Below are 20793 nucleotides of genomic sequence, written 5' to 3'. Positions count from 1 at the left end.
TTGGAAAGGTGTTGTGGCATAGTGGCTAAAGAACTGAGCTATAAACTGGGAAGCCCTGGGTTTGAATTTCACCTTTATGCATCACTTCGTGGTTTTTAGCAAGCCTTAGCCATCACGCTAGCTATATGGGGAGGGATGGGAAGCAATGCAGGACACTGAAGCCCCACATATAACCACTAGAAATCTGGTCCAGTCATCCTTCTGCCTTCTGAAACTCCATCAAGCCTTCCCCCACAGGCTTTCAAGTATATCTTCTCAACATTAAGGGCCTCAAAAGTCGCTCTTTTCAGTGTAAACAACAGCGACAAAGCGTGTGTGGCATCACATGACGTTTTCAGTGTGCCTGAGAAATGTATGTATTTTTATGTATGGCCCGAAGCATTCCAAGTTGTGGAATTCTTGCCCTAGACAAATTCATCCAGCATCATCATCCTCTCAGATGTCAGGAGGAGCCCTTCCTGTTTTTTCACGCTTTTAAGAGCACTCAAACATGCTGGTGGCCAGACTTCTTTACCCGCATTGCATTCAAAATGTTCTGTTGCTTTTACTGCTTTTGTAAGATGCCATAAGGGCTCTCGCTACACGGGGAGGCAGATGGAGGAAAAAGCCTCTTAATAGGTGCAGAGGCAGAAACGTTGTGAGTGAGGGGGCCTTCGAAGGTCAGGAATTACTGCAGAACAGCCAAGGTGTGAGATCAGGTAACCAATAAGGTTTAAAGATGTACTATTTAATTAAACTTACATTTTATAGACTGTAGTGGTATGTTTTTTTTTAAATTTAATAATGGCTCAGTTCATGTCATGTACTCCAGAGCTAACCCTTCAGTGCCCATAGTAGTGCTGTCATTAGCCAGAACACTGGAAGGTAGAACATGTTTAGGGACTCGTGGAGTAGAACATGGCCTGCATGCTTTGCCTTGCATCGCCACAGGGCTAGAGACTTGCTGTTAAGTAAATAAAAATAAAAGCTTAACATTCAGAGTGGGTGCCCTTTGGCTATAACAAGTAAATATTAAAAACATGCGTGCGCGCACACAAAGGGAAAAAACCAGTTTCTCCCTTGTAATAACTCTGACAGTTCTGCAGGCCCTTACCCACAGAGGTGACCTCTCTGCCCCCTTCCTGTTTGACCTCTCTGAAGAGCAGTGTCTGCCTGGAGTCCGATGAAGGCTTCTCTGCCTCTGGAGAATTAGCAGCTCCTTCCTTGTTTGCCCCTGGCACCTGAAAAGGCAGCAAGAGTCAGATTCCAGGGAATACAAAGACATTCACAGGATGTGTTACTGATAAGGCTGCCAACTTTTTAACCAGCCTCTGCTCCCATGCCTTTAACAGCAGTATGTTCTACAAACACAAGGTCATCACAAAAAGCTTTGCCTGCTGATTCATGCATACCAAAGGGCTTAACATATTTTGTTTTGGTCCGTTGGCAATTCAGCTGGACCAAAAGTCATCACTAGGGCTGGATATTTGACAGGTAAAAAAAAAAAAAAAGATTTTCTCAAATACTGTCAAACCACAATCAACATTATTTTACTAGAACAAACAACAGCAAAGAAAGATGCTGGTTCCCCCCCCCCCATTCCCCATAAGGGAATGTATGGTATGCCCCTTTGGGACCACATGACATTTCTTTGCCTTGCCTTGCAGAGATCAGAAACAGTGACCAGAAATTACACCTTGAATCGTACAGCCTGTCCTTTGCTGCCGCTGCTGCATCACAGACATGAAACAGCAAGCCGTGGAGGAAGCCCTTGTCCCACACAAGAGGTCGAACTGTCACATAAGAACATAAGAATAGCCCCACTGGATCAGGCCATAGGCCCATCTTGTCCAGCTTCCTGTATCTTACAGCAGCCCACCAAATGCCTCAGGGCATTACCAGATAACAAGAGACCTGCAGCCTGGTGCCCTCCCTTGCATCTGACATGGCCCATTTCTAAAATCAGGAGGTTGCACATACACAACATAGCTTGTAAACCATAATGGATTTTTCCTCCAGAAACTTGTCCAATCCCCTTTTAAAGACATCCAGGCCAGATGCAGTCACCACATCCTGCGGCAAGGAGTTCCACAGACCAACCACAAGCTGAGTAAAGAAATGGGACAAGTTACAGTCACAAAGAGCTTTGGGAAGGGGAGGTGACTTAGGTCAAGGAAATGGAGTGGGCAGACAGGGTAAAGAACCTCTCTCCAGCAGCTGCCTTTAAGTACAACCGGCAACACTGGAAGACGCAGTCACAGCTCCCCCTTGTCACACACGGGTTGACTCTGCTTTAGCACGGTCAGAATGAAAACCTTACCGGGCCTTCCCACCGCTGCTGCCGCTGCAGAAAATCCTCTGCGAGGGCCACTGCCTGAGCACAAGACTCTGGGCTTCCTTCTCTCACGCAGGCCTGGAGGTTTTGCGGCAGGATGGCCAGGAACTGCTCCAGGATCACCAGCTCTAAAATCTGCTCCTTGGTGTGTTTCTCCGGCCTCAGCCACTGGTGGCAAAGCTCCCAAAGCTGGTGGCAAATGTCTCGGGGCCTTTCTGCCTCCTGATAGCAGAATTGCCTGAAGCGCAGGCGGACGTTCTCGGCCTCCAAGTTCTCCTCCTTCACGGCTTTGCCGCTGGCTTCAGTTTTGGCCAAGAGGTGTCTGTGGCGCTCTTGGGCTTCTCTGCCAGGGCCAGGCACAAGTGGAGCCACCTGCTCTCCTCTAGCCTGCAGGCTCATGTCAGAAGCTCTCTCAAAGGGAGACAAGGCAGGCTGAGAATCATTCTTCAGTGGCTGTGCATTTCCCCGTCCAGAGCCAGGAGCCTGTATGACCTTCAGAAACTGCTGCCACTGGGCCTCCCAGCACTCCTGCAGTGGTTCCTCCAGCTCCTGTTTAATGTGCTCTGGTGCAGCTCCTTCCCACAATTCCTTCCTAGGTCCAGCTGGGGCAACACTGGAGTCTTTTCCTGCATCTTTCTCCGATTCAAGATCTGCTGGCTCCAGCTTCTCCTGCTTCATTCCCTGCTCCGCCACAATCTCTGAACATAGAGCCAAACCCCGGGTGTCTCTGTGCCCTGCTGCCATTCTTGTTCCCCAAGCCAAGGGTGGCTTGAATGGGGAGGGTCAGCCTCTCACCAAATCAAGTCAGTTGCCCCCCCCCCCAGAACTGCAGGGTTCGCCTGGTGGGAAAAAAAGAGACAAGAATTCAGACTTAGAGAGAACGTTTGAATAGCTGAAGCCTGCCTTATTTGAGTCAGGACATTGGTCTATCTAGTTCCTAGACCAATGTTTCTCAAACAGTGGGTTGGGACCCACTAGGTGGGTCGTGAGCCAATTTCAGGTGGGTTTCCCATTTCAATATTTTATTTTTAATGAAGTAGACTTGGTATACTATACTGTGGTATGTGACTGCATTTGGGGAAATGTTACACATCTATACTTTTAACAGGCTATTGTGTATATGCTTTTAACAATGATGGCAAATGGGACTTGCTCCTGGGTAAGTGTGGGTAGGACTGCAGCCTAGGATCGCTAAAAAATTTTCTTGCCTGATGATGTCACTTCCGGTCATGACATCACTTCTGGTGGGTCCTGATAGATTCTCATTCTAAAAAGAGGGTCCTGTGCTAAAAGTTTGAGAACCGCTGTGCTAAACAGTCTAGGGCAGTGTCATCTACGCCAACTGGCAGAGACAGCTTTCCAAGCCATGCTACTGAGATACATTTAACATGCAATATTAAAAAGAGAAGCTGGAACCTCCCACATGCAAAGCACATGTGCTCTGCCCCAGAATTATGACTCCTCGCAGTACAATGATTCCAATTCAGTCAGGTGCTAATAAGAGGGCAGACCTGGGGAGAGGTCTCTGCTATAGGACAGAGTAGACGGGAAGAGAACTCACAAGGAGAAACACTTTGCTCCTGTCTCTCGTGCATCTTTTTAGATTGTGAGCCCTTTTGGGACAGGAAACCACTTAGGGCACAATCCTAACCCCTTATGTCAGTGCTTTCCAGCGGTACCAATGGGACATGTGCTGCATCCTGCAGTTGGGTGTCACTCACGGAAGCCTCCTCAAAGCAAGGGAATGTTTATTCCCTTACCTCGGAGCTGCATTGCCCTTAAGTCAGTGCTGGAAAGCACTGACATAAGGGGTTAGGATTGCGTCCTTAGTTATTTTATTTTCTCTGTAAACTGTTTTGTGAATGTTTTTTGGTTGAAAAGTGATATAGAAATACTGTTAACAACAACAACCAGGCATCCCAGGTCATTGGGAAGGACTTGATCTCTGGATAAAACAAACCAGTCAATGACACCTACCTGACTGTGCAAAAATCTAATAATAATAATAATAGGGAAAATATTTGGCATGCCACCTCAGTTGTGGGGAGATATTGGTTGCCACTTTTGCAAGTGCCACCATCTCCTGGCCAGTACTCCTGCTAGAGGGCCCACACTGCTGAATGGACCCCTTCACTGGGTGTGTGGTAGCTCCTCGGTGTTTCGGGGCACACAGTGAACCTGTCAAATGTTGTAGCTGGACTTCCGGGAACTCCAAGCTGAGCTCTGATGGAGTCTGAGCTGCATGGTCATGAAATGGAATGGTGCATCAGGGTCAGAGGGCACCATCCTGCCCCATTGCTGGAGCGCACCAGCCAACTTCAGCAGCATTGAGCCAGACAGAGCAATGGCAGATGCGTTTCACGGCAGTCATGGTGGCACTACACACATATGTGGAATAATTCACATGGGCAAGCACCATTAGGGAACACATACCACTAATGTATTGAAGTACCAACTAGTCCCACTGGTTGCAAAGTATCCTTCAGGGGTATGAAGCAAGATTGCTCACAGCAGGTTACACTTGACTTCTTAGCAGGGCACCTGCACCTGCCACAGTGGTTCCCAAACTGTGGGTCAGGACTAGTGGGTTGTGACCTGATTTTTGGTGGGTTCCATAGCAGCTAAGCAGAGCCTCCATGGAAAACACAGGGGATGGAAGGATCAGATAAGTTCAAACAAACAAACAAACAAACAAATGCATTGGTGTACGTAGAATATCACTTCCTGCTTGATGAAGTCACTTCCAGGTTGATCATGTCACTTCCAGTGGGTCCTGGACAGATTGTCATTCTAAAAAGTGGGTCCTGGTGCAAAACATTTGAGAACCACTGACCTGGGAGATGCAAGCTGCTCAGACATCCAACAGGTGAAGCAGCCCCCCCATAAAGCAGCCCCCCCCCCATCTTCTTGCTGGTGAAAGCCTGGGCTGTTGAAGATGGGGGTGCCAACTTTGCAGTCTGCTGCTGTAGCCGTCCCTTTAGCAACCCCTTGATCTGAGAGGTGATCCAGGGGTTACCTGGGGGTGATTGTGCTCCACTGCGTCACACCTGCTCCCCCAATCAGGGTGCAAGGCTTCAAGGCAATGTAGACGGGGTCTTCGTGTGTAAACAGGGATGTGTAGTGGACAGGGAGGCAGGTGAGGCAGAGCCTCCCCCCGGAATCTTTCAAAAATCATCGCCACCCTGTGAGGCACCTAAGCACCCACAACCCATGTGCTCTGCCTGCTGTCTCCTCTGCCCCCCCCTCGCTCTGCACGTGGCTTAAGAACATAAGAACAGCCACAGGCCCTTCTAGTCCAGCTTCCTGTATCTCACAGTGGCCCACCAAATGCCTCAGGGAGCACACAAAACATGACCTGCATCCTTGTGCCCTCCGTTGCATCTGGCATTCTGATGTAGTCCATTTCTAAAATCAGGAGGTTGCAAATACCCATCATGGCTTGTAACCCGTAATGGATTTTTCCTCCAGAAACTTGTCCAATCCCCTTTTAAAGGCATCCAGGCCAGATGCCATCACCACATGCTGTGGCAAGGAGTCCCAAAGACCAACTACACACTGAGTAAATAAATATTTTGTGCTCGGGTTGTGGGTGCTTGGGTGCCTCGCAGAGTGGCAATGCTTTTCGAAGGACTCCAGTGGGGAGGCTCTGCCTCACCTGCCTCCCTATCCACCACACTTCCTGGTGATCAAACAAAACAATACTACTAGCCAGAGTTTCCTTCCACTGGGAAGGAATCAGCAGAGGCTTTTCTTGTCTTGCACCGCAGCCCAGTCTCACTCCCATCTCCATCCCCTTTCAACTCACCTGATGCCCAGGACCAGGTGGCAGAAGCTCCTGATGACACATTCCAAGCGCTACTTTGTGTCAGTTTCCCCCAGGGGAGGCGGAGCAGGAAGTGACTTTCCCCCTTGCAACCCACCCACCCCCTCCCTTTGCTTAGGAAATGGTCCTTGTAGGTCCCTCCCTTGGAAGAGTCTTCATGCAGCTCCATCCATCAGTTTGCACAGTTCCTGGGAGAAAGAAAGGCAGGGGTGGGGGTGTGTTGGGATGCTTTGATCTATTGCATAGACATTCCTGGGGGGTAGGAGCATCTTCCATGGGAAAGCACCATCCATCCCAGAACTACAATTCCCAGGGTTCCTGGGGAATGCAGGGGAGGGGGCTCCCACACAAAGGACCCCTTTCTCTTCTGTCATCATCGTGGCTTCCCCTCTCTCAGAACTACAATTCCCAGAGTCCCTGGCAGAGAGGGAGCTCCTGGCACAGGAGCAGCCCTAGGATGCATCCACTCCAAAGGCAGCCCAACTGAGTTAAATGTGACTTGCTCACGAGTAACCACCTATATAGGACTGCAGCCCTAAGGATGGGCCAACTCCACAAATCAGAAATCTCATGCCTTCCATCACTTGCAGATGAAAACAGGGGCATACAGCTATCCAGACTGTAAGCTCTTGGGGGCAGAGACCTGCCTTTTCCTTCTGTGACATGCTCACTGGAGGAGCTATATAATTAATAGTGATGGGGATCCTGGTGACAGCATCAGGGGAGGGACACTTGGAGTATTGTGTCCAGTTCTGGTCGCCACATCTCAAAAAAGACACAGTGGAAATGGAAAAGGTGCAAAAGAGAGCGACTAAGATGATTACTGGTCTGGGGCACCTTCCTTATGAGGAAAGGCTACGGCGTTTGGGCCTCTACAGCATAGAAAAGAGACGCCTGAGGGGGGACATGATTGAGACATACAAAATTATGCAGGGGATGGACAGAGTGGATAGGGAGATGCTCTTTACACTCTCACATAACACCAGAACCAGGGGACATCCACTAAAATTGAGTGTTGGGAGAGTTAGAACATACTAGAGAAAATATTTCTTTACTCAGCGTGTGGTTGGTCTGTGGAACTCCTTGCCACAGGATGTGGTGATGGCATCTAGCCTGGATGCCTTTAAAAGGGGATTGGACAAGTTTCTGGAGGAAAAATCCATTACGGGGTACAAGCCATGATGTGCATGCGTAACCTCCTGATTTCAGAAATGGGTTATGTCAGAATGCCAGGTGCAAGGTAGGGCACCAGGATGCAGGTCTCTTGTTATCTGGTGCGCTCCCTGGGGCATTTGGTGGGCCGCTGTGAGATACCGGAAGCTGGACTAGATGGGCCTATGGCCTGATCCAGTGAGGCTGTTCTTATGAGAGGGCTTAGATGCTTTGCATTGCTCTACATGGCTGCTAGAGTCAAACTGCATGAACTCACTCAGAGATTTAGCTCCTAGAATTTGGGGGAGCAGTGATCAAGAGGGGTGAGGGGGGAACCCCTTCTGAAATCCACAAGTCCAGCCTGCTGATTCCCCCCAGCCTCCTTCCAGTAGCTGTGTAAGGCTGCAATCCTAGCCATGCTTACCAGGGAGCAAGCCCTATAACGTTACTTACTTCTGAGTAGACATGCATAGGATTGAGCCCTGAATCAGTGCCGTCTCACAGAGCAGAACCCTGAAAAAATGACAAAACTGGCAACTCACAAGGACAAGATGTCGACACGGCAGCCTGCAAAAGGCAAGCGTAGAGACAGTGACTTAATCAGGGACAAATAGAAGCAAATAGGGACAGCTGGAGGGTGTTGGCGGTGAAATCCCAGTGTGCACAAGTGAATCCAGGGACATGCTTGTGGTGCCTGTGCAGTGGTGCTTGTTCTCCCTCCGCTCAAGTGTCTTGCCTGCAAAAGAGGAAATCAAGCCAAGGGTGCAGGGAAACAAAAAAATGCCAATGAAGAGGGGCCCAGTTGGCCTCCCCAAGGTAGGAAGTTCTGCAACCTGAATGCCGCAACTGTAAAGGGACGCTGGCGAGGCACAAATTGTCCACAAATGTGCTGCATGTGTTTGGGGGAGGGCCATTTATTAGTAGGGCCAGTGGGGGTTGTGAGCGCCCCCCCCAACCAGCAGCATGGTGTGCCTTGTCAATTGTCAAAAAACGGATGGCGTGCCTTGACAATTTTAGAACCTTATCAGTAAGATGGAAAATGCTGAAGATCGCTGGATTAAGGGGCCACAGCTTAGCCATATCTGCGTGGCACACAGAATTTCCACGTGGAACCCCACAGCCGGGCCTGGTGCCACCCAATTTGCTTTCTCACCCCCGCATTCCTTACATCCTTGCCTCCCCCATTCATCCATCTTTGTGGCAGTTGACCTGATGCTGCCACCACTGCCCCACAAGCAACTCTGATGCTACCCGCCTTGGTCAGCCACCCCTGCTCTTGTGGTATGAAAAGAGAAGCGGGGGAAGGGAGTGCTGGCATCGGTTCTGCTACTCTTTCCTAGCTAGAGCAGGCACTTCTATTTCACCCTGCCTCCCACTGCTGCTCTTTTCTAATGGCAGGAAGTGGGGGGGGGCAGGCTTGGGCAGAAAGCAGTGGTGTGTGGGGCCAGCAGATGAAGTGTCACTGAGGGTGGCAGGGAATGGGGTAAGTGTGGGACTGCCCATTGGATCATGTTCTGCTGGACATCCTCCCGTGTGCCATCTGGCTTCCTGGGGCCAATGGGGGTGACACTACCCAAGGATCTCCAGGTAGACTTGGTAAGACCAATGTCTGGAACCACACCACTGCCAGTCACGGTTGCCAAAACGGAGCTAGATGGAGGAAGAGGAACTTCACAGGTATGATTTAGGAATCTTACAAAGCAAGGCTTCAGTTAAATTGCTGTTTTTGGACTAGATAGTGTTGTGAGTCCCTTCCAACTCTATGATTCTATGAAAAATATCTTCATGTCCTTTTCTGGTCAACAAGCATACATCGATTTCTCCTCCCCACCAATCCCACAGTCTGCAGTGGCACAGAATTCCACATGGTCATTTTTCACTGCTATCAGTGTGGCTTCTCCACGAACCCTCTGATGCTTCATCTGGCAAGATCTGCCATTTATGCTTTCCCCACATCCCAAGAAGTGACACAAAAGGGTTCTGCAATCTCTTTGTTGGTTTCTTTAAAAAAGAAAGTCACGGTACACAACAGGCAACCCAAATCTGGTGCTACACACAAGTGACGCCAATGAAAACAAAACACTACTGCGCTGGGCGCTGTGCAGGGGAGCAAGGACCTGCTGATTTAGACCCTCCCACCCTCTTGAGTTCTCCATCCCTCAGCTTCAGAAATGTCACTGCTCACTCCACTTGGTCAAGCCTACTGCAGTAATCATGAGGGTGGAGAATTAGCAACCAAATTCTTTGCTTTAACTACACATTGAAATTCTGAGCTTGCTGAATTCTATACCAAATCCAAATGCTTCCTTGGCACAGTCCTCTTGACACCACCCCTTACACATTCATTTTCTTGTATACACCTATACATATTTCTTGTATAGTTGGTCTAGATTCTGCATAGGGCTTTTTTTTTCAATCTCCAGGACCCAACTCACTTGAAAGTAGGCCTAAACACGTTTTCATCATAAGTATGAAAAATCTAAGAAAAATCTTGCTAAATCAGACCTGAAATCCAGCTTTGTGGCCAGTTCAGTGCTTCTGGGAAGCCTGAGCTCCAACAAGCTCACTGAAGACAGACTTTCCAAAAGAAATGAATCAATAAGGAAACTGCAAAGCACAAGGTTATAAAGCCAGAAGAATGACTCTGTTTTGGGGTACTAGGGGCGCAGTCCTAACCAACTTTCCAGCACTGACATAGCTGTGCCCATGTGGCATGCCCTGGATCCTGCAGTGGGGAGGTAGTCAAGGGGGCCTTTTCAAGGTAAGGGCAAGTTAACCTTAACTTGGGGCTGCATTGCAGCTAGGTCAGTGCTGGAAAGTTGGTTACGACTGTGCCCTACAGGGCCTAGATTCTGCCAGTCTAGATCCTGACTTTTCCAAAAGAATCCTGAAGGCTGGGACAGCAGCCCATCCTTTCCCATCATCCTTCTTCTGGCACACGGCAGACAACCACCCCAGCACATTAGCTTGCCCACTGCTAGAGATTTCCCTTGCAATGCATGGCCACTGGAGAAGTGCTAGGGGTTGTGTGCTCCATTCCAGTGGTATGATGCTAAGACATGACAGTCCTGGTGACATTTCCAGCACACCAGAATACATTCCCACCCCAGAATCATCTGCAAACACTCGGGATTTCAGGTAGGAAGAATGAAACCTGCTGCTCAGGGTGGTGTACATAGTTCCTCCCCTCCTTTTATCCTCACATGTGAGGTAGGCGAGGCCAAGAGATAGTAACTGGCCCAAGATCACCCAGGAAGCTTCATGGCTGAGTGGGGAGTTGAACCTGGATCTTTCAAGTTGAAGTCCAACTTCTGAACATCTGCACCATTCTGGATCCCTGTTTTACTCTCACATCAACCCTGGGAGGTAGATTAGGCCAAGCAATAGTGACTGGCCCAATTAAGTATCATGGCTGATTGGGATTTGACCAGGACCTCACCTGTCCAACACTCTAACCACTACACCATTTTACCTGTCCTAGTCTAAACCACTACGCCACAGCAATGTTTGACACCATACATTATTATCATTATTATTATTTTAAATCAACAATTCTGCTGAACTCTCCCTTACACATTTGATAGTTTCAGAGGAATTGCTTGGAGATGCGGCAAATCTGACCATTTTTCTAAAGCAATTTCCTCCTCCTAGTAAGATCTGAAAAGTCTGAAGGTGTCCCCACATTGACCACTTTTATGCTTTCCCTTTTGCATGGGTTCTCTCATGCACAAGAAGGTTCGGCTTCTGAGTGAAGCACTTCCCACACTGCAGGCACTTATACGGTTTCTCTCCCGTATGGATTCTTTCGTGTTTGAGAAGATTTGAGCGATGGCTGAAGCTCTTCCCACAGCCTGAGCAACAGTACGGCTTCTCCCTCGTGTGGGTCCTCCGGTGCACAATGAAAGCCGATTTGTCTCGGAAGCTTTTGGAGCAATCTGGGCACTTGTACGGTTTCTCTCCCGTATGGATCTTCTCATGCTGAATCAGTCCAGCGTTCTGAGAGAAGCTTTTCCCACACTCCAAGCACTTGTACGGTTTCTCACCTGTGTGGGCTCTCTTATGTTTCATAAGAGAGGAGCCATCGCCGAAGCTCTTCCCACAGTCTGGGCATTTATATGGCTTCTCTCCCGTGTGGATTCTTTCATGCGCAAGGAGGTTGGTGCGATGCCGGAAGCTTTTCCCACAGCCTGAGCATGGGTAGGGTTTTTCCTCTGTATGGATCCGCCTGTGAACCAGGAAAGCGGATTTGTTCCGGAAGCTTTTGGCACAGTCAGGGCATTCGTGTGGTTTCTCTCCTGTGTGGATTCGCTGATGACGAATGAGGTCAAATCTCTGCCGAAAGCTTTTCCCACAGTCTGGGCAGTTATAGGGCTTCTCTCCCGTGTGGATCCGCTGGTGAGCAACAAGCCCTGTTCTCCTGCTAAAACTTTGCCCGCAATCAGGACAAGCAAATGGTTTCTCTTGGGTGTGGGTTCTTTCATGTGCAGTCAGATGTGATCGCTGATTAAAGCTTTTCCCACAGCCTGAGCAGTTAAAGGGCTTCTCTCCAGTGTGTATTCTCTGATGAGCAACCAGGACATTTCTTCGGCAGAAACTCTTCCCGCAGTCTGTGCACGTGTATGGTTTTTCTCCAGAATGCATTCTTTGATGCTCAGTAAGTTCTGCCTTGCATCTAAAGGATTTGCCACACTCAATGCACATCTCACCTTTGAGAATCCTTGGCTGGGCAGGCATTTCACAGAACTGCTCATAACCTTGTTGAAAATGAATGGATTGGTCCTGCTCATTATTGAGATGAGTTTCCTGCTGGTTCCCTGAAGCTTCTCCTGGATCAGAATATTGGGGTTCTGCTCTTCTGGGCTGTGTCCAATGCAGCTCAACTGCTCCAGAGTTTTCTGGTTGATTTTTCTCTTTCCAGAATACCTTCTCACCACCTGCTGGAATGAAGAGAGAAGGCTTACACAAGAGATTTCACCAAGAGGAGGAAAGGAGACCTCAGACCAAATCACACACTGGGAAAGAGTTCAAAAGTAGGGAATTACAGGTTGACCCTTGGCATCCACAAGGATAGTCAAATCCAATAAAATAATAAAAAAAAAAAATTTTAGGCATTTTTTAGTCTAAAATTTAGGCTTTAAATTGTGGTTTATAACTCACTTCTCTTACTATTGTAGAGTGGCAGACAGGTAGTCGGCAATTAGAACAGCTATTTCTTTGCACTACATAATGTGGAAGTTATTAAACACTTCCTCATTGCATTCTGGGGTGACTAAGGGCCAAGGGAGGGGGCCCTGACCTCGGCATGACCTGGAAAGAGCCGTTCTAATTGCCAGAGACTTTGTGCCTGCCGCTCTATGGTGGTAAGAAAAGCAGTTTTTTAAAAAGCAATTTAAAGGGATGCTATTTTTTTTTTTAAATTTAGGATTGGAAGGGCCCTTCTCATCCATGGTGGCCATTAGTCAAATCCGTGAATGGGAAAACTGCGGATGAGAAAGGCTGATTATATATTTATTCAGAAGCAGCTCTCTGAAGTTGCAGGCAAAGAGAGACCTTTTCCAGCCTTGTTACCCAAGATCCTTTTAGCTGGAGATTGAACATACAAATTTTGGTATATAAAGCCTTGCGCTCTGCCACTGGTTATGGAAGTAATAACTCTACTGCAGGGCCCTCTGAACCCCAGCCCGGGGGGCTGGATCCAGGGTTTGGACGAACCTGTCTGCCCGGAGAGCAAACCTTACCATTCCGTCTGGGTGCTGTGTGTAGTCCTCCTTGATTGGAGACAGGGATACTCTGGGCGGTTGTGTCTGCTGCCTGGCGTCCCAGAAGGCCATGCAACAGAACGACTGGGCAGACGTGACTGCCCAGAACATCCCTGTCCCCAGATCAAGGAGGACTACACGTGGCTCCCAGGCAGAACAGTAAGATGTGGTCCAAATGGAATCCACATTTCCGTTGCACAGTGATAGCACGTTTGGCCACCGCTGCTCTATCGAAGGGGGGGGGAATAGTTAGCCTGTCTTAGGAAATTCACAGCATCTTAAGCAAACCTTACCCAGGGAAGTGGCATCACCTCCATCCTCTTGCTTGATCTCTTGGAAGAGTAGCCCCTCATCAGAGTCCGATGGACCCCTTTCTGCCTTGGGGAAGTCATCAGCTTCTGACTTGATTGGCCGCAATACCTGAAAGAGCATCAGGAATCCCAGTTAGCATGGAATAAAAAGGACCTGTTTGTTGGCATCCTTCAGTCTCGGAAGACTATGGTGTCGCGCTCTGAATGGTTCCGGAACAGAGTGTCCTCTCCAGTTCGCGAAGCCTGGGTAAAGTAGGTATGGAGGATAGGCTGTTACCCATGCAGCAAATCCCCCCTCTCCATGTCGCTGGAATGGTCCAAAGGAAAGGCAGAAGCCAATGCAGTTGGTTCCAGCGGCGTTGCAGGAGTTGCCAGAACGTGACTGTGTTCAGCCATGAACTGCCTCAGGGACTCCGGCTCCGGATTTTGCCTCAAGGTTGACTCCTGAAGCCTTTTCCATAATTGGATGTAGCCACAAGGCAGTGGAGGTTTGGGATCAGAGTTTTCCTTCTCTCAGATGAGCTGCCTTCCCAGGCTGACGAGTCCCATCTACCCGGTGGCTGTTTAGTCGCCTCTTACGACAAGTACAGCCAAACTGAGGGCCTATTCTTATCCCCAGCCCCCAGGGGAAAACTGAGGGCCTATTCTTATCCCCAGCCCCCAGGGGAAAAATGAAAAGCAACTGTTACCCTGCAGATGCCCAATGATCTCGGAAGCTAAGCACGGTCAGGCCTGGTTAGTACATGGATGGGAGACCACCTGGGAATACTGGCTGCTGTAGGCTTATACCATAGTCTTTCGAGACTGAAGGTTGCCAACCAAAAAGGACCTATGTATTGGCAACCTTCAGTCTCGAAAGACTATGGTATCGCGCTCTGAAAGGTGGTTCTGGCACAGCGTCTAGTGTGGCTGAAAAGGCCAATCCGGGAGTGACAATCCCTTCCACACCGGGAGCAAGTGCAGTCTGTCCCTGGTCTGTCTCCCTGGCTATGGGCCTTTCTTCTTTGCCTCTTTGCCTCAGACTGCTGGCAAAGTGTCTCTTCAAACTGGGAAAGGCTATACTGCACAGCCTGCCTCCAAGCAGGCCGCTCAGAGGCCAGGGTTTCCCACTTGTTGAGGTCCACTCCTAAGGCCTTCAGATCCCTCTTGCAGATGTCCTTGTATCGCAGCTGTGGTCTACCTGTAGGGCGCTTTCCATGCACGAGTTCTCCATAGAGGAGATCCTTTGGGATCCGGCCATCATCCATTCTCACGACATGACTGAGCCAACACAGGCGTCTCTGTTTCAGCAGTGCATACATGCTAGGGATTCCAGCACGTTCCAGGACTGTGTTGTTAGGAACGTTGTCCCAATGGTCGGAGAGGACAATCCCATCCCAAATGCTTAGGTGCTACGCTTGAAAACTGTTCAGAAGAATTAGTTGGTGGAGACAGTGGTAGGCCCCTTCAGATGTGAACTGAATCACCAGTAGCACAAGGTCTGCAAGAAGTCCGTATCTGCAAGGGCTCTCTATTATGGGCCAGGCACAGTTTGAGGTTCTAGGACTTATAAAGCCTAGGTCCAACACAGGTTGCCAAATGCCTCTGGGAAGCCTCTGGGAAGCCGGGAATGAAGGCTGCAGCTGTTGCCTGCTATTTGTCCCCTAGCAACTGGGATTCAGTACACTGCCTACAGGTTACAAGTCACTGTCTTGAGTTACAAGTCATGGTAGGTATGCGCAAGCTCCTGGTTTTAGAGGTAGGCTACTTCAGATTGCCAGATGCAGGGGAGGGCGCCAGGACACAGGTTGTGCCTGTTGTTTTGTGTGCTCCCTGGCGCATTTGGTGGGCCACTGTGAGATACAGGAAGCTGGACTAGATAGGCCTTTGGCCTGATCCAGCGGGGCTCTTCTGATGTTCTTATGCCTCTGAACATGGAGGTTGTATTTAGCTGCCATGCCTAAAAGCCCTTGATAGTTCTCTTCTCCATGTATTTGTCTAATTCCCTATTAAATATAGTATTTAAGCCAGTGACCAATAAAATGCACAAACAATATGATTAAGAAGAGCTGCTCCTGGCTGTTAGACATCCAGGCGATCTTTCCCATTTTCATTGCTATTGGCTGGACTGAAATGCTCTCACCTGTGGGTCCCGCCTCTCGCAAACTTGCTGCTTCTGCAGGAAATCTTCGGCCAGGGTCACTGCCTGAAAGCAAGTCTCTGGGTGACCATCCCTGACCCAGCTCTGCATCTCCTCAGGCAGGATAGTCAGGAGCTGCTCTAGGACCACCAGCTCCAGGATCTGGTCTTTCGTCTTCCTCTCTGGCTGCAGCCACTGATGGCACAGCTCCTGGAGCACCCTGCAAACCTCCCGGGGCCCCTCCGCCTCCTGGTAGCAGAACTGCCTGAAGCACCGGCGCTCTGCGTCAAAGCTGGCCGAGCCCTCGTCCAAGATCTCCTCCTTCACTTTCCTGCAGCCTGTCTTGTTGTTGGCTAAAACACTATTGGCAGACACTGGGTCATCTTTGCTGGCGTCAGGCAAGAGCTGGGTTGCTCTCTCTGGCTTAGACTGCAGGTCTGTACCTGGCATTTCCTCAACGGGAGATAAAACAGACTCAGACTCATTCCTTGGTACAAGCCCCAGCAAGTGTGTGTGTCCCTGGTCAGGATGAGGAGACTGCACGGCCTTCAAGAATCGCTGCCACTGGGCCTCCCAGCACTCTTGCACTCCTGGTTCCCGTTTCACCTGTTCCAGCGCAGTCACATCCCAGAATTCTTGAATACTCCCAGAATGGATGACATGAGGGCCTTTGTCTAGACCCAGTTCAGAGTTTTCTGGATCCTGTGCTTCCACCTTCACTCTCTGCTCAAGTGTAGCATCCAACTGGAGACCTGCAACAGCTGCATTTCTGTGTTCCTCAGCCATTTTCACTCTTAACTCCCAGGACTGGTTTAAACTGGTGCACAGAGCAGATGGTTACTGTCCTGTGATTAATTCATGGTGACGTTGACAATGTCTCCAGGTGGCAAACCCTGGATGGTCTAGTGTGTCTGCTGCTCCAACCTGAAGAACAGAATCACAAATCAGAGAGAACATATGGACCAGATATGGGAAATTGGCAGCATCTAAGTACAGCAAACCTGCTGTCCAGGGTTGCATCAGGCTGAGAAGTCCCATCACCTGCTAGTTGATTCTGCTTCAAAAAAAATTAGGAGATGCTGCGGATTTCAGATGAAGGCCTTTCTCAGCCCTTCCTGGAGACACCAGGATCTGAAAGTGGGGCTTACAAATTGGGTGTTCTACCAATGAGCAACTGGCCCTTCCCAAACTATAATCTGGCAATATATGAAGCCACTGAGTCAGACTATACATCTTTTTTAAACAAACAAATAAATAATGAAACATCTATGTTCAGAGACGCAATACGTTTGAACAGTGGCGTTGCTAAGGGGGTGTGGACCACACCAGGTGATGTCGTGGGGTGGTGATGACACCACTACCGGCCAAAAATTGCAAAAATCTTGATATTTTTGAATAATGCCATCATGTTATACATCTTTCGATATGTGTGCTTTAATGCAGAATGCAATGAAACAAACAGCATTGATATATCTGTATTCTATCAAAAGTTATGGCCAAATAACCAGAAAAGGAAAACACAACTGCCTTATGTAACCAAAAAATGAAACCGACCAATGAGACTGGGGCTGCAATTCTATCTACACTTTCCTGGGAGTAAGCTCCATTGACTATAATGGGACTTACTTCCGAGAAGACAGGCATAACCAACTTTCCAGCACTGACTTAGCCGCAATGCAGCCCCCGAAGTGTTACCAAACATGCCCTTAGCTTGAGGAGGCCTCCTTGACTACCTCCCCACTGCAGCATGAAATGCACACCACATTGGCACAGCTATGTCAAGTGCTGGAAAGTTGGTTAGGATTGTGTCCTAATTGTTCCGCGTGCTAATGAGGCGTTATTGTGACACAGCAGGGAACCAGTAAGATGTTAGTATGAATCAGTTCTCATTTCCATGCATCAAAGCTAATACCAGAGCTCTTATGAAGTTATATGAGTGTCATCAAGTTGACCACGGTTTTTCTTGCTAGTTACTGATTTGTCGGGTGACTTGCACTGTTATATATTAAAATAAATTAAGTTCATGGGGGTGACACCAACCCTAGTGCTATCACCACATTTAAGCTGTGCATATGATATTGTAATGGGTTCTGTATGGTCTGGTACAGGAAGAAGTCCATCATGGGGGCGACGCAATGAGCATTTGCACTGAATGACGCATCCCTAGTGCTGCCTCCGTGTTTAAATGCAGCTTATGAAGGAACAAATCATAGCAGAGGAGCATGGCCAAGCCCATCTATTGTCCCTTCTAGCTGGGAAGGGTTTCAGGCAAAAATCCCTCACCCAACACCTGCCACCCGATGCCTTTCACTGGCAATGGCATAGAGGGAACCTGGGACTGTATGCATGTAAAGCAACAAATCAACAGATTCAGGACAGACAACTTTTTCACACAGTGTGTTTTTAACATGTGTTAACGTTCTACACATGAGATTTGGGGATGGCCACAGGGGAGCTTTTTGAAATGGAAGTGGACACGTTCACAGAGGGTCAGTGTATCAACGGTTAAAAATCACAAGCAGGGCTGTGACTAGAAGCCCAGGCACCCGGGGGCAGTGATGTCACAATGTCACATGACATCGTGATGTCACTTCTGGGCTCTCCCCAGAGGAGGAGGCGCTGACAGCTTCACACCCCAAAGGGGGCACCTCCACAGGAGAAGGAACATGGGGCGTGAAGCCACCAGCGCCTCCTCCTCTGGGGAGAGCCCAAAAGTGACTGCCTTGCATCCCTCCCTTGGCATAGCACCTGATGCAGGTGCCCCTCATAACCGCCCTAGTTATGCCTCTGATCCCAAGCGCTAACTCATACTATGAATTTCACAGTATCGTTTTTGTTTTTTTTACGTTTTATGGCAACGTTACTCACCGTTTACCCCCACCATACCACTTTGGATGACCCACCTATTCGAAGGACCACCAGAAGTAAATGGTGATGATGTAATTGCCAGTTACTTCTGAATGGAGAGGCCGCGTGTGACATGACAAACACCAATAAGAGGCTGGGGGGGGTACAGGAGGGCTTTCCAGAGTGTGTGAATGAAAAGCATGCTTTGGAGCTCTACCCACCAAGCCGAGCCTTCTACTGAAGTTTGTTATGCACTCATCTTGCCGCCGGCCAGCAGATGTTCGGGCAGGGAGGTCCACAAGTACCACCAGACTTCACCCCACATACCACTGGTGGTACCTGTGCCACTGGTAAAGAAACACTGTTTTGTGGAGTTTGGTTGGTCCCTTTCAACGACAATGGCAGGATGTGCAGGTTTCAAGCCAACCATGCAACCTCCATGTTCGGTGGCGCGACACACCTGCGCGCATCAGGCATCACTGCTTGTGAAGGAGCAAGCCATAGCAGAGACACTGTGGGCCTCGTGCCCTGGCTGTGGTCACCTGTGACCCAGCTGGCTCTCTTGCACCTGGGATGCTGCACTTGATGGGTCTCCCAGCAGGGCTCTAGTCTTCCAAAGCCAACCCAGTCCTCCCTGCCCTTCCAGGGCTCTTGCCCAACTGCTGAAAGGCTACCTCCCCATCTGCATCTTCCCACCCCTTCCACTGCCTCCACATCCCACACTTGCTCTTTCAACTCACCTGTTCCCTCCCAACCTGAAGCTTCCCTCTGGGCTGGGCAAGAGGAGCACCATAGAGATGCTCAGAAGGGTGGGGAGAGAAGGGCACCTTCAGTCATCAGTCACTTCCTGGAAGGAAGGAGCTTCTCTAGGAGTCCCGTCTCGCTCACTTTAACCCTTAGCCTGCCAGCAAAGAATGAATTTTTTGGTTTGCAACCTTCCTGGTCCATGACAATCAATGGACCAAGTAGGAGCATTGGATGCAGTCCTTTCATAGGGATGAAATGTTCAGGATGCATGTTCAGGACAAGCCTATGCATGTTTGCTGGGAAGGTAGCCCCATTGCCTTCCATAAGGCTCACTTACTGGAGGTGAGAGCCAGGGTGGTGTAGTGGTTTGGGAGGTGGACTTAGACCTGGAAGATCCAGATTCGAATCCCCCCTCAGCCACGAAGCTTCCTGGGTGACCTTGGGCCAGTCACTTTCTCTCAGCCTCACCTACCTCACAGGGTTGTTGTGAGGGCAAAAGGAAGGGAGCAGCCGTGTACACCGCCCTGAGCTCTTTGGAGGAACAGTGGTATAAAAATAAATAAGTGTGCAATGGGTGCAGCCTCACAGTGCAATCCTGTGCATGCTTGCTGGTGCATAAGAAGAGCCCTGCTGGGGCATCTGGTCCAGGTTCCTGGTCCACGTGCCTAAAACTCAAGAGTTAGCCAGGCTGAAGCCACTCCGGCCATATGGAATGGAGCGTTGCAGACACAACCTGTATCTCACAGTGGCCCACCAGATGCCTCAGGGGGCACGTAAGACCACCTGCATAAGATACTTGCATCCTGACCCTTGCATCTGGCATGCTGAGGCAGCCTACTTCTAAAACCAACCCAGGAGGTTGCACATACCCACCATGGCTTGTAACCTGTGATGAACTTTTCCTCCAGAAATCTGTCCAATCCCCTTTTAAAGGCATCCAGGCCAGATGTCATCATCATATCCTGTGTCAAAGAGTTCCACAGACTAACTACACTCTGGATAAAGCAATTTTTTTTTTGTCTGTCCTAACTCTCCCATCACTCAATTTTAGTGAATATCCCCTAGTTCTGGTGTTGTGAGAGGGATAATTTTGTACATCTCAATCATGCCCCCTCGCATCTTTTTCTAACCTGAAGAGCCCCAAACTCTGTAGCCTTTCCTCGTAAGGGAGGTGCCCCAGCCCAGGAATCATTTCGGTTGCTCCCTTCTCCACCTTTTCTAGTTCCACTGTATTTTTTTGAGATGCGGCAACCAGAACTGGACACAGTACTCCAGGTGTGGCCTTGTGTTGGCAACCTTCAGTAGTGTGGCTGAAAAGGCCAATTCGGGAGTGACAATCCCTTCCACACTGGGAGCAAGTGCAGTCTGTCCCTGGTCTGTCTCCCTGGCTATGGGTCTTCCTTCTTTGCCTCTTAGCCTCAGACTTTGGCCAAGTGTCTCTTCAAACTGGGAAAGGCCATGCTGCACAGCCTGCCTCCAAGCGGGCCGCTCAGAGGCCAGGGTTTCCCACTTGTTGAGGTCCACTCCTAAGGCCTTCAGATCCCTCTTGCAGATGTCCTTGTATCGCAGCTGTGGTCTACCTGTAGGGCGCTTTCCTTGCACGAGTTCTCCATAGAGAAGATCCTTTGGGATCTGGCCATCATCCATTCTCACAACATGACCAAGCAAATGCAGGCGTCTCTGTTTCAGCAGTGCATACATGCTAGGGATTCCAGCTCGTT

General features: G+C 49.4%; 1 protein-coding gene across 1 annotated transcript in view; it reads right to left on the bottom strand.

Moving 5' to 3' along the window:
* The window catches only part of LOC136639148 (zinc finger protein 721-like), a 37233-nt gene extending 18123 nt beyond the window's left edge, over positions 1–19110 (bottom strand). Inside the window, exons 1-6 of the mRNA XM_066613161.1 lie at positions 19066–19110; positions 15482–16402; positions 13342–13468; positions 11001–12226; positions 2300–3010; positions 1094–1220 (exon numbers count right to left, since the gene is read on the bottom strand). Of these exons, the coding sequence (XP_066469258.1) occupies positions 1094–1220; positions 2300–3010; positions 11001–12226; positions 13342–13468; positions 15482–16264 (2974 nt within the window). The 5' untranslated portion in view covers positions 16265–16402; positions 19066–19110. The remainder of the gene's footprint in view (positions 1–1093; positions 1221–2299; positions 3011–11000; positions 12227–13341; positions 13469–15481; positions 16403–19065) is intronic.
* Positions 19111–20793: the final 1683 nt, after the last annotated feature.

Source organism: Tiliqua scincoides, chromosome 2 (genome assembly GCF_035046505.1).
Source record: "Tiliqua scincoides isolate rTilSci1 chromosome 2, rTilSci1.hap2, whole genome shotgun sequence".
Taxonomy (NCBI): domain Eukaryota; kingdom Metazoa; phylum Chordata; class Lepidosauria; order Squamata; family Scincidae; genus Tiliqua; species Tiliqua scincoides.
Note: the sequence above shows the minus strand (reverse complement) of the source record. Positions and strands in the feature narration are given on the sequence as shown.